At 38.7% G+C, this 13,799-nt stretch overlaps 2 protein-coding genes across 4 annotated transcripts in view; both read right to left on the bottom strand.

The window, feature by feature from the left end:
- The window catches only part of LOC117397817 (uncharacterized), a 46,486-nt gene extending 46,056 nt beyond the window's left edge, over positions 1-430 (bottom strand). Inside the window, exon 1 of the mRNA XM_033996702.3 lies at positions 209-430. Within this exon, the coding sequence (XP_033852593.2) occupies positions 209-274 (66 nt within the window). The 5' untranslated portion in view covers positions 275-430. The remainder of the gene's footprint in view (positions 1-208) is intronic.
- LOC117966425 (synaptobrevin homolog YKT6) overlaps positions 1-13,799 on the bottom strand; it is a 160,382-nt gene that overhangs the window by 125,506 nt on the left and 21,077 nt on the right. For 2 of the 3 annotated variants that reach the window (XM_059013520.1, XM_059013517.1), the window contains 2 exons: positions 11,557-11,658; positions 5,427-8,733 (listed from right to left, as the gene is read on the bottom strand). The exons of the other annotated variant lie outside the window; for it this stretch is intronic. In XM_059013520.1, coding sequence (XP_058869503.1) covers positions 8,698-8,733; positions 11,557-11,658 — 138 coding nt within the window. In that variant the 3' untranslated portion in view covers positions 5,427-8,697. Of the gene's footprint in view, positions 1-5,426; positions 8,734-11,556; positions 11,659-13,799 lie in introns of those variants that run through there. 3 annotated transcript variants of the gene reach the window in all.

The raw sequence follows: 13,799 nt of genomic DNA, 5'->3' as shown, positions 1-13,799 counted from the left end.
TTTTGCAAAATGAGCAACATTTTCAGTTTGTTCACGTGGTCGAGCTTGCATACAAACAGTAACGGGGACGCGCAATAATAAATAATAAATTTTAAATTCAATATTGAACTCCCCTTTACTAAATCGACTGCGTTAAACACAACATCTAGTATCTTGCCAAAACAAAACAACCACATCTCTCTGTTGCCTATTCCTATTCCCAGCCTACCTGAGACAGGTTAGCTCCAATCCCAAACTTGCTCCGGTTGTTTGAAAGATTAAAATGTCCCGACATTTTTCATCACTTCGGGGATAGTGTACAAACACCGTTCTGCGTCTCGCTCATCGCTGCATTGCTCGGACTAGTTCGGTGGCGGGTGTCAATTATCGTCAGCTGAAATCCCCGAAAACGTTAAACTGATTTTGTGATTTCAGGGACTTTCAATACCAGAGGGCGGAGACTGCTCATCAGTGGGAGGGACGGAGCGTGTGTCCTGGGAAACTTCGCCCCTCCCCTCCTCTGCAGTCGTAAATAGTCACGTGACAATTCAGTTTTGCGATTTAGACCAACAGAGTGAAAAAAAAAGGAATAACAAGTACGATATTTTGGCGTATTTTATTTATTGTTATTTAACCGTAATGTTTACCTTTTCCCCAGTGCCCTTGCTGAAGCTGTCATTCTTTGTCCAGGGATCCAATAAATGTATTTTAGGTAAATGTGTGCAGGACTGGGGTTCTGCAGAAATGCATGAAGCTGGTTGGGCTATCTGTGGTGTAGCAGGTGCTGACTGGAAAATGTTGCAAAAGTTGTCTGTGTTCTCTAATAAAAAGTTCCCCAATTGTGTGTTCGGGTTCTGTGTTGTGTTACTGCAGAACTGAGTGTTTGCAATGTGTTCAGCTCTCATGCCATTTTTTTTCATTCAATAAAACCTTTTAATTTTGTTTAAAACAAGTCTGTTTTTCCTGCCGTTTTTATTACTTATTCTAAATTTGGTAAAACACAGGATGTGTTAACAGGGCCGCAGCCACAAATTTTGGGGCACGGGACAAATCCTATGACAAGGGCCCCCCTCTCAATCCAGCATCATGTCAACGTTCTATTGCTATGTGATGCGTCATCGCTTTAACGCTACTGTCTTCGATAGTTCGAGTGCAATACCTGCTTAAGGATTGACATACAGCCCATTGATGATCACGTGGGGGTGTGCGTGTGTGTGGGGGGGACTCAAAATTGGCAGGGGGGAAGAATTTGGCATGTCAACGGCTTCTACGTGTGACGTCTGTTGCGCGCTCACTTACAATAGGACATTGATTTAACATCTCATCCGCAGGATGGAGCACAAGGAGGTTAAGTGACTTGCTCAGGGTCACACAGTGAGTCAGTCAGTGGCAGAGCTCCTGGTCCAGGCCCTGGTACTCTCCTGCCTAGACGACTCCAACTCCCTCCTGGTTGGCCTCCCTATGTCCGCCACCCGTCCTCTCCAGTTCATCCAGAACTCCGCTGCTCGCCTGGTGTTCTCTCTGCCTCGCTTCTCCCACGCAACTCCACTGCTCTGCTCACTCCACTGGCTCCCGATCACCACTCGCATCCAGTTCAAGACTCTTGTACTCACCTACAGATGCCTTGACCAGACTTCACCCAGCTACCTCCTGACCCTCATCTCTCCCTACACCCCCACTCGACCTCTCCGCTCCTCTTGCACTAGAAGACTGCAGCAGTGTCTCCCACCTGGGATTGAACCCACAACCCTCCGATCAAGAGTCCAGAGCCCTAACCACTACTCCACACTGCTGCCAGAAGTTTGCCAGAAGATCCCCCAAAGTCAAACTTTGACGGCTTATAACTCCTTACAGAGTGCAGATAGATCCATAGTTAGTATTGAACACTTATAGGAACCACTGGGTGCTCTATAAAAATAAGTCCTGGACTTTGACCTTTCCAGAGCTGGAGACTGAATCTTGGCAATTTGCAAAAAAAAAAATTAATTTTTTTTTTTTACTGCTTATAACTCCTTACATAGTGTTTATTGGGTCATAATCAATTTTGAACACATATAGAAAATCAATGAAGCTGTATCCAAAAAGCAGCTTCTGTTTGACCTTTGACCTCAGAGAATGTTTATATCTCCTTACAGACTGCACATTGAGTCATATTTACTATAGAACTCGTATATGACACCAACTAAAACCTTTCTAAAAATGTCTCTCCTGAAAGGTCACACTATTGTTTACAGCTTAAAATTTCTTACATATGCAGAATAGAGATTAATTCTGCACTATGTAAGAAGTCTTTGCACCGTCACAACTACATCTACCACACTGTTTACATAGAAAAGTTACACATTTGACCAACGTATACACAGGCACTATACAACACAGACGAAGTTTCTCCAGAAACTTCCATTCTAGTTACATATAGCATTTAGGTACCTCATTTTCCTTCATACTTTTTGTGATTGGTGTTTGTTCCAAACTACTGGAATTTATATTTTAAAAAAAGGTGCGTTGGATATTCAAGTTGTATGATAAAGAATGGCAATGTTACTATATGTATGGTTAATTTGGGGCTGTTTTACTGTGCAGTTTTGGAATTAAAGAACTTTAAAAGCACCACATCGCATCATTTCTCAGAATGGGAAAATGCATATGGAGCGTTTTGAAACACTTTTATCTCAAGTTTACTAAAAGGTGCGTTGGATATTCAAGATGTATGATAAAGAATTGTATTTTTACTATAGGTTTGGTTCATTTGGGGATGTTTTTCTTTTTAGTTCTGTAATTAAGAATCTTTAAAACCACCAAATCGCATCATTTGACGCATAGGCACATTGAACTTTTGAAAATCCTTTCTCTCAAGTTTGTTTGAAAATGCGTTAAATATTCAAGTAGTATGATAAATAATCGTATTTTTACTATACGTAGAGTATACAAAAAAAAAAAAAAGAAAATCTTAATACACTTTTAAAAGAACTACCCCACCCAATGTCTCCCCACGAAACATTCTTTAATTTTATGACACCAAAATAAATACTGAAGGGACTCCTCGGGGTACGTTGCAGCAGCTGTAGTGTGTGATACCTGAGAAAAAGCAACAAGCCGATGTACCAAGTGCGTGAAATAGCAGCCTACACAACAGTTAACACATATTCCCTAGAAACAAAACAAAACAAAGCAAAAAAAAAACAAAAAAACATTAGACATCAGTGCAGATAACAATCAAAAATAAACATAAGCAATATGGGCAGAAAACGTATAATACTTGTTATAATATTATTGTAAAATGTTATCGTAATTTATCTCGTGTGATCATGCCGCAATCCAAATACGTGAAAAGCATTTCAACCCAAAATTAGAACAGCGTGCTCACTTTATCGCAGTACATTATTATTATTTATTTATTTCTTAGCAGACGCCCTTATCCAAGTCGACTTACAATTGTTACAAGATATCACATTATTTTTACATACAATTACATTCTTTTTTACACATTATTTTTTACATACAATTATACAGCTGGGTTTTTTACTGGAGCAATCTAGGTAAAGTACCTTGCTCAAGAGTAGCAGTGTCACCCACCTGGGATTGAACCCACGACCCTCCGGTCAAGAGTCCAGAGCCCTAATCACTACTCCACACTGCTGCCATAAAGTATATTATGTTAAACTAATTTATTCAGTATTTCCAAATAAATATATGTAAATTATTTGTTTATTTAGCTGACGTATTTATCCAAGGCGACTTACAGAGACTAGGTTGTGTGAACTATGCATCAGCTGCAGAGTCACTTACAATTACGTCTCACCCGAAATACGGAGCACAAGGAGGTTAAGTGATTTGCTCAGGGTCACACAAGAGTCAGTGGCTGAGGTGGGATTTGAACTGGGGACCTCCTGGTTACAAGCCCCTTTCTTTAACCACTGGACCACACAGCCTCCTATATTACTTCGCTGTCACAGAAAAAACATATATTTTCTTTTTAAAACATATGGTACTACTCGGGGTGAAGAGTTAGCGGTACATGCTTCGGCTGCCCACGGCAAGCCACCGAAATCAAAACAGCTTCAGTGTTTTTTTTCCCCAAACCTGGCGAACATCGGAAATTATAAACAGTTTACACAAAACCACTGGAGAGACAGTCCTGACGGAAAAACAGCCGCCGGCGAGACAAATATATGTCCTGTTTCCATTGTCAGCTGAAATTGTAAATCCCTGTCTAAATGGAAAGGAAGACAGACTGTTTGTTAATCATGTGGATTATCCTGAAGGATTTATAAGGGTGCTTTATGTGTTACTGAAGGAAGCTGTCGAAGTGAGGGCAACACGTCTGTTTCCTTCTAGATTAAATTAACATGTGGGCATTTTATTAGGAAATGTTGTGAAATACTGTAGGTTTATTATAAGAATGCAACTGACTGGTCTACGAGAAGGCCTAGAGCCATTAACTACTAGCAAGTAATGGGGTAGAAGACGTCTTGAAGATTGTTTAGTTTTTATACTTTAATACAGGATCAGCATATTTCAAATACACCTACAGCACAGGAAGTGATTAGGTACCAGGAAATAGCAGCGCATTTGTTTAGTGGTGAATTTGAAAAATGTGTGGAATTACTCCACTGGAAATCTGACTAACCAAACTCACACCCGAGACATGAACCAACCAGCGAGCTGCAAAGGGCGGGAAGGACAAGCAATGGAACAGCTGAATGCTCTCTAGGAAGTTTCCAGAACAGCTCCAGTGGAAACACAGCTGCAGTTCCCCTGTGGAATAAAACCAGGTCCCAGAAATGAGAGCCCTTGTTGTCCAAGGTCATTTCCATTGCATCACTGAGACCCAATGCACCTTAAAGGTCAAATAAAAACAACTAAAAATAAAGACGATTGCCACAAGCTACAAAACATTAATGTTTACAATAATTAAAGTGTACAGTGTTTACTAGAAATGCATTATTTTTCTGTACCCTGTATTGTCCAGATGTATGTATTTTCAGACATACTGTTTTGATAGTTTTCATATTTTTAGTCACACATTACATTTCTCAACTTTTACTCAGGGTGGTGCCCAGAGAAATAACTTCTATTATGAACATCATTGTGTATCCAGATCATAGTGTATTCAGATCATGCTCCCTCCTCATTTCATTCACATCTTTTAAATATGAACCTTCCTGAGTTTAACATATTTTGCTTAAAAGAATAAGCTGTGTTGGATGTTTGATATTCATAACCTTGAAACTCGATTTCTGTTTCAACAGTGTCAGTGTTTAGATAATTTGAATAGCCCCTAATGTATTAAATGAGACTCTTTCATTTGTCATCATGTTGTGCATAAAATCCCAGATGAAAATTACTTCCATCCAGGGTCAACTGAAAGTCCAATATGCATAAATTAATTGAGTTAGACTATTGAAAACAAATACAAAATAAAAAAAAAAAACAGGAGACACACATTTTCCCAAAGCAAACTTTATACACTTTATATAGGCAAGATTACAATTAATGTAAACAGTAATTAGAGAAGAGATTAGGCAACGTTTATTAAAATAAACTTTTTTTTTTTAATTAATATTTTTTACTGACAGGTTTTCAGTGATAACTATCTGAAAATGACAATAAATTATCTACATAAAGCACATTTACAAATTAGCTTGGTTATAGAAAGGGGGAAAATGAAAATGTAGATTAATAGAATGGATTTTTTTTTTGGTTTACAGATACCATGAAGATCAGAATTTGGGTAAGTTTAAAAGATTACTTTCTCTGGTGTTAAATGCTATGGAACCAAACAGTCTTTTCCAAGCAGAAAAAAAAAAACGAGAACAAAATGGTGGTACAATTCCCAAACGGAGTAAAGTTAACTCTGCTGTGATATGACCTTGTGCCCACACACTTCCTTTAACTTCTCAAAAGAGATTCACATAGGGGTCCAGCAACAGTTGTGAATGACATCAAATGTAGTCATTTGATGCTCATGAAATGAGCATTGACCAGACTTCGGTCTCTCCTTTTGATGCAGACCACCAAACTCATTGTATTACAGAATTGTCTGAGCCTCAGTGCACAAACTCAAATGTATGTACACGCAGTGTAATCTCTGGAATGGCTCAAACTGCTATCCAAAGGGAATCGATTGTCTTTCCACAACTTTTTAAATTATACAATATTTCAGTCTTTTTTCAGCTTCAAGCAATACCTAAAGATAGATCTCAAAATTTGCAGCTGAACAATGTGACCAGTTTTGGAATTGAAAAATGTTTCCGATTCAACCCGTGTTTCAGGCTGTTTGCAGTCCAAGTTTATGGTTGACATTGGCACCACCCGGAGTCAACTGGTCACTGCAAGGCCTGGTAGAGGCACCATTTTCTACACATGCTCTTTAACAATCCAGAAGACTTTAATGAAAGCCTATGGGCACAAGATTGTAAAGCAGACACCAGAATAGCAAGAGTGTAAAAATATTGCACACAGCACATACAATTTAACAGCAATAGTACTGGGGCATTGTGCCCATGTCACAAACACTGTCCATTAGTAAGTACAGTCACGCACACACACGCTTACAGACACCAAACACACACACACAGCCAAATTACACAGGAACTGACAGCAGAAATACATGGAGTTTTTGTTAAGCCTCTTGCTGGAATCATCACATAATTAATGGGAAAAAAAAAAAAAAAAAAGATCAGCTAGGTCCTGCAATGTATCTTCCTTTAAAATGTTTCTCGACGATAACATTTGTAACAATCTAATTTTGTGCTGATGCACTTAACCATCATTAAAAAAAAAATTAAAAAAAAGTAAATCAACCCCCACACACCCCAGAAAAGCTGGTTGCTGGGAGAGACCTTTGAATATTCAAAGAGGCTGCCTTCAGAATGGATCAACCTTACTGTAGACCGTACTATACCACCAGGTTTTAAATAAAATGATTATGCTTAGAACGGAATTCCAGTGGGATACAGTGGTTAATTGTACTCCTAAGATATTTCTCTGTGGTAACTTCCATTTTTACTCTAAATAAAAAATGATGGAATAGGTATGATTTGAAAGAATATTCAGACACGAAAAATGTGAGGGATTGCAGGCTGTCATGAGTTTTCATTGGTAACAGAAAAAAAAACTTTTTTTGCAAAAAAGGAATTAATGAATTGGACAACCCCAAAAACACAATTAGTTAATTATAGCTACACAAGATTACTTTTCTTCAATATTTTAAACAGTGTATCTATGCATGTAGAGACCAGTCTGGTTTGAAAGAGATTTGAACAGGTCCAGCTCAGGGAAACAGTCCCGAACAGAGAGGATCAGGGGACCGATTTGAAAGAATGAAGTGACTTCCTTGCAAATTGCTTAAGATAACTTGTAAGAAAAAAAACAAGAATAGAATAGAAAACAAAGAAGAAAAGATCTTCAGCTTCAATACTGTGCAAGGTAAGAAAATAGATTTGAGTGGATTTGCATTACTCTGTTTTTATCTGTTAATGTTACCATTATGCGTGTCCTTTATCATCATATATTGCTCTTGCTGTTCTCCTGGACATTGGGCAAGCTGAAATTTGTAAAATTAAGCCAGTTTTAAAAGAAGTCCACTGGGAGTGTGCACCGGTAATTTATTTTTCACCGAGACCACAAGTTTGTCTGCAATATTTAAAATTACAGTTTCAGTGGTTAAGAAATTAATGGTGCACACCTCTAGTGGTCATTTTTATACTGGGCTACAGAAATTCCACCATGCTCAGAGTTAGTAAAATATGCTGGTGATCCATGGTATAGTAAAATATGCTTGCCAAAACTCCATGTTTGCAAAAACTAATAAATGAGGACATAAAATGGAAAAACAGATTAAATAAAATCATACAAATTATGTTCTACATTGCAGGCTTCAACAGTGTGTGTTTGATTTATAATAAAACATGTATGCTTGTAAAAGGACTATCATGGTAAAGATTGCATCTGCAGTGAAAGCACACACAAGCTGCATTATGCAACGATCCAGATGTCGTGTGCGTGTGGGAAAGATGTATCAGTGTTTTAATTCTTGCCATCCTAACTATGAGCAGATAATCCACTTCACTTCTGTAAAGCAATGACATCATCAAGCTACTTGGACTAAACCGCAATATGCAAGACAAGAGGCTAGTTTAAGAGATAGGTAAGTAACGTGGCTTTTAATAAAGCATTTATACTTAGAAAGATTTCCTGCTTGCCAGATTAACTTAATGAACAACAATTTCCATTGTGCAGAGCAATTAAAAAAACTAAACATACAACAAATACAAATTATCTGCCAAGTACATCACTGCAATTCAAACAGGAAACTGGGTAAATGGGCAAGCTAATGCTCTAGGCAACACCTTTGTAGTGATGAATACAGAATCTGATATAGTATTGAACACAGTTAAAACCGCCAATAGGAAGAACAAAAAAACAAACAAACAAACAAACAAACTTGCAGGAATGTGGCGCACTCTTTCAAATCAGCCCCCTTTGCATTTAAGGAATTAATTTAAAATCATTTTAATGTTCTTAAATCAGATAAAAAAATCTCTCACACTGGCCTCCCCTAGTTTTTAAGGCTCTCGGAAGTAAAAGACAGATGTCAAATAATTGTTTGTTAAGTGTCTGCTCTCGTGTCCTGTGTGCTCGAGGCTCGGTTCTGAATGTTAAGAAGGCTTGATAGTCAGAGATCAGTAGGTCCAGTGGGCCTGGTGAGGAGGATCACATGATCTCACAACACGAGTTTTGCTTGCGAGCCTGAAAGGATAAATAGAAGAGAAAAAAAAAAAAAGATCAGAAATTACCAATTCTCTTTCTGTGTTCACAAATCCATACGGATGGTGGTTACCAATTTTTATTTTATATATGCCTTTCATAGTGGACCACCATCACAAAGCACTTTAAATAGGGATGTAATGATACACTAATGCCATAACACCTGCATATCGAACACATGTATCAAGACATGTGATGGTTCATACCAAGATCAAATGATAATTTAATTCTCCATTCAAGAACCACTTGGTGGACAACAATGACCTATGTTGGACTTTTGGTTTTGTATCACAATACAAAGACACTTACCTATACTACGATATGATACTCATGTGAAGAAAGGACCACAATTCATCGATACACAGAGAATCTTTCTACCACGAGTTATGAATGGTTCAGCCCCCCACAAACTCTTTCAACCATTTTTTAAATCGATCAACTAATCAATTATTGATCAGCATGGTTTTTATTTTGTTAGCCTCAATCAAACATTATTTGATCCTTTAATCTCCCTGTTACCCCATATGAAGCCTCAACTATATATTACTAGTTAATGCTTTAGCTGTATTTGTTCACACTGACATTTTCTCAATGCAATATATTAGATTACAATGTCTAATAATATGTACATGCATGTTTTCAATTGTATTTTATTTGCTTCTTGCTTTTGAATAATAAAAAGTGTTCTCAATGCATCAATTATTGTTGATTATTACCTGTCCATTATTCAATTAGAAAATTGGTTGCCGACTGTATCTCTAGCTATTCTACCCCTGATGTCTCCCTCATTTTAAAGTCACCTCACTGCTATAACCCAGAAAGACAGAAGATCAACGGTCGGTCCTCCAACCTAAGCAGCGGATGTTCCCCCGGAGGACAGGGTTTAGAGTGTTTGCCCTGCCCAGCCTGTGGAAGCACACAGCTCCATGAGGGTTAGAAAATATAAAAGCTGATCAGGAAAGCTTCAAAATACACAGAGACAAATACCTGATATTTTAGGTATTACTATCAATTCATAGATCTCACATTTTCTTACAAGAAAGACGCGCACATTATGTTAAACTGGCATTTGGTTTCGTATTTTGTTCATAACATTTGTTATTCCATGACTGACCCAATCACTGCTATTCCTCGACTGACCCAATCAATGCTATTCCTGTGACTGACCCAATCACTGCTATTCCTCTGACTGACCCAATCACTGCTATTCCTGTGACTGACCCAATCAATGCTATTTCTGTGACTGACCCAATCACTGCTATTCCATGACTGACCCAATCACTGCTATTCCTCTGACTGACCCAATCACTGCTATTCCTCTGACTGACCCAATCACTGCTATTCCTCTGACTGACCCAATCACTGCTATTCCATGACTGACCCAATCACTGCTATTCCATGACTGACCCAATCACTGCCATTCCTCGACTGACCCAATCACTGCTATTCCTCGACTGACCCAATCACTGTTATTCCTCGACTGACCCAATCACTGTTATTCCTCAACTGACCCAATCACTGCTATTCCTCGACTGACCCAATCACTGCTATTCCATGACTGACCCAATCACTGCTATTCCATGACTGACGTGCTTTCAATGTTGACCGGAAGTGCAGCACTGAAGAATCTGCAAGGAGCTATCGATACATTTTCTTCACTAACAGCTTCAAGTAAATTACCATTAAATAAACAAATTCACCTTTTCCAGGATATGTGTGTTTTTCATAGAGGAAAATCTAAGACCTACAAAATGGCAAGATATATTGGCTAAGATTTACTAGACATTTTGTAGTTTAACATAGTAACTCTTGGACAGGGTATGTTAATGTATTAAAACAATTCAGACATGTTAAACATCCTTAGTTGACTATTCGAATGAACTTGCTCTTTCAGTGCCCTACAGGAAAGCTGTGAAGCATCTCAAGTTTTTTGGCGATATAAGTGATGTTAAATGACAGATAGTTAATTTGGTTAGAGAAACATTCAAGACTTAATTTGTTCTTTCTCCCGATTTTATCCCCAGTTTAGAATGTCCAATAACGTTCTCTCACCACAGCAATTCCTCCAACAGTTCATGACAACGGATGGTCAGTGGGCATCCTTCAATACCAAGACCAAGCCAATTGCCTCTTTTACACCCAGGAACTTGAGAGCGGATATCTACTAGCCTCTGAAGGTGTCCTCCTGAGCTCACCAGGCACCTGGCCGGTAGGGTCCGCTGAAGCACGATGAGGAAAAAGAGTCCCTGCTGGTTATGCCTCCCTAACCCTGGGGAGCGCCAGAGCTAATGCAACACTCCCTCCAGAATCCCCAGCAAAAACCGGTGACTTCACACCCCCAGGAAGCAAACCTGTGCTCCCCTGACTGTATGACTCACCCTGCACACCACACTGTCCCTTTACCAGTGGAGACAGTAGGGGACCTTCTTTCTTGTCTACAGTTTAATGCTCATAGCAGGACTGTCTGGCAGATGGCCCATTGAACTCCACCATATAGCTCTGTTGATTTAGAGGAGAGGGCTGGACATTCAGCACTTTTTGGTAACACCCAACACATTACTGGGGTGTTTGTTAAGTTCTTGCCAATAACATCACTTCTTGCGGCTGGTTTTGAATTGGTGTCCCCACTACACCAAGGTACTGGACAGTCTAAACTTAGCTTCCAAGTGCTGCTGAAATCACACTCAAGTGTTATGGCTGCCAGCAAGATGCTTTTAATAGACAATAACATATCTATTTTAACACTGAATTAGATATTTATTTGTTATATCATCTAAAAAAAAACACATACATACAAATACTCACAGTTTTGTAAAAGGCTTTGGATTGGTTTCCCAAGTGTTCAGACTTCTGGACTAAATCATCCAGCTTCTCACCCCTCTCCAACAAGGACTCCATTGTGTTGTGCTGCCAATAAATTAACATATATAAGATATGAATAAGCCTCAGATTTCAGCACTTAACTAGATCAGAAACCAAGCATCCCCATGGCACAGCCCAGCGGGAATATTACATCAGTATACTTTGTCCACAGGTAAAGGCAATATGCAATCTCATGATCGTAATATGGCAGTCGTGTATGTTAGAAGCCAAAGCCGCAGGCAAATTGTGTTAAAGCAGTGCAGAAGTCTGGATCCGTGGCAGCAATAGGAGATGCTTCATTACTGAATTAAGTTTATGAGAAAAAGCAGTTAATCCTTTGGTTTCATATATAAGCCCATGAGGATAAGTGTCCCCACTGATAAAGATCACATTAAAGCAAACTGGTTTTCTATTAGATATTAACTTTTTACATTGTCAACTGTTTTCTAAGATAGTCCCAGATGTATTTCATGCATAAGAGCTACAAGAGCCTTTTCATGTGATTATACAGCAATATAACCTTTTAAAATCCCCTTATTTTTTGTTTATTCCAATACCTTTATATTGATTTTTTATTTTGCTTTAGTTCAGTGTTTTTCAACCTTTTTAGGCACCAATGCCGCAGTGGCAGCATTTGAGAATCGAACAATGCCGCCACTATTAAAAATGCAATCATTTCAAACTGAAATCCTGAATTCACACTAGTAAGTACTATGCAGGAAAGGGCAACAAAAAAGCAAAGGTTTTACTTTCAGGTTCTAACTATACACATTAAATTCTAATAAGAATACAATTAAACACAAAAAACAATGTTTTACTTGACGCTAAGAGCTGACAATTCCAAAAAGATGGGAAATTGTCAGGTAAGACCACCACTGCGCCCTTACCTGACCCATGCTCTGACAAGGCTTTCCAGCACACACTGCTTAACTGGTACAGCAGGTGGGTTCACTTCAGACAACATGTGGAGTCATCAGTGAGCAGGCCAGGTCTAAAACCAGAACAACCACGGTTGTTTTCATGTCGTCACAGAATTATATGTGAATTGGAAAAGCTAATTAGAATAGCTGTTGTAATATTAACACATATGGAGTGAGGCAAGTTATTTATCGAGTACTTTTCCAAGTACTCATATTTACAACTGTCAATTTACAACTTTTTTTCTTTTTTTGGATTTGTTTATGAAGGACACAAAAACAAGTTTGATACGCTAGAAAATAAATTTGATGTATGTGTGACACAGAAATGTACAGAACCTCCGGAAAGTACATGGTGTAAAAATTAAAATGGAAGGCTGGTGAGCACGAGACAGCACCGTAAAAAATGTTGTAGAAGTCGATTTTAAAAGGGGGGAGCGACTAATACACCGGTGCGACATATGCGCCGGTGTGTCTACTAAACTACCGTACCAGTGCCACAAACAATGATACACCAATGGGATTACTACAGCCACAGTTACGGCTCGCACAAACTTAAATATCAACAACCTGATTATTTTTGTCAGGATCTACAGCATTTCAGCTCATGTTAATCTCAATACCATTAGTCATTTTGAATGTTAAACGCAAGCTTTCAGATTCTTGACTGACCTCCTCTCGACCCAGACGCATGTATGTGAAGAAAAATAAATAGCGGTTAAATGTATCAATTTCCGGATCTCTATGAATTTCCTTCCCATCCTCCTGAGCCACTGATCTGTCAACATTCAGACTGAACCCGCCCCCGGGATCCGTACCAAACGGCGGTAAATTTACATTATGGAATAAAATTAGGATTTCGCAGACCTGTTTAAACATTAAATAAACTTAAGTAGACAGTATTTCAGAGCACAATAAAAGCCTAAAAATAGTGATACTTGCTTCCTTACTAAAACAGAGTGCTGTCATTTGTTAAAGGCAAGCATGCAACATCCCCTAGCAGTTGCAGCTGACATTCTCTGTCTGGTGTGGCCTTGCCCATACATTGAGACTGCATGTTCTGCATTCACTGAAGTGTAAGGCAAAGCTTTGCCAAGTTATACAGATGTGGAAATCGATTAGAAACAGTCCTCAAACTCAGTTACCCAAGGTCATCTGGCATACTTTAATAAAGGCAATATATGCAGCACATTCGTTGTCATGTTATTTGTCCCATCCAATAATTAATTTTATTAGTACTGAGTCAAAACAAAGAAAACGTGCCTATTC

This window comes from Acipenser ruthenus, chromosome 46 (assembly GCF_902713425.1).
Source record: "Acipenser ruthenus chromosome 46, fAciRut3.2 maternal haplotype, whole genome shotgun sequence".
NCBI classification, from domain to species: Eukaryota; Metazoa; Chordata; class Actinopteri; order Acipenseriformes; family Acipenseridae; genus Acipenser; species Acipenser ruthenus.
Note: the sequence above shows the minus strand (reverse complement) of the source record. Positions and strands in the feature narration are given on the sequence as shown.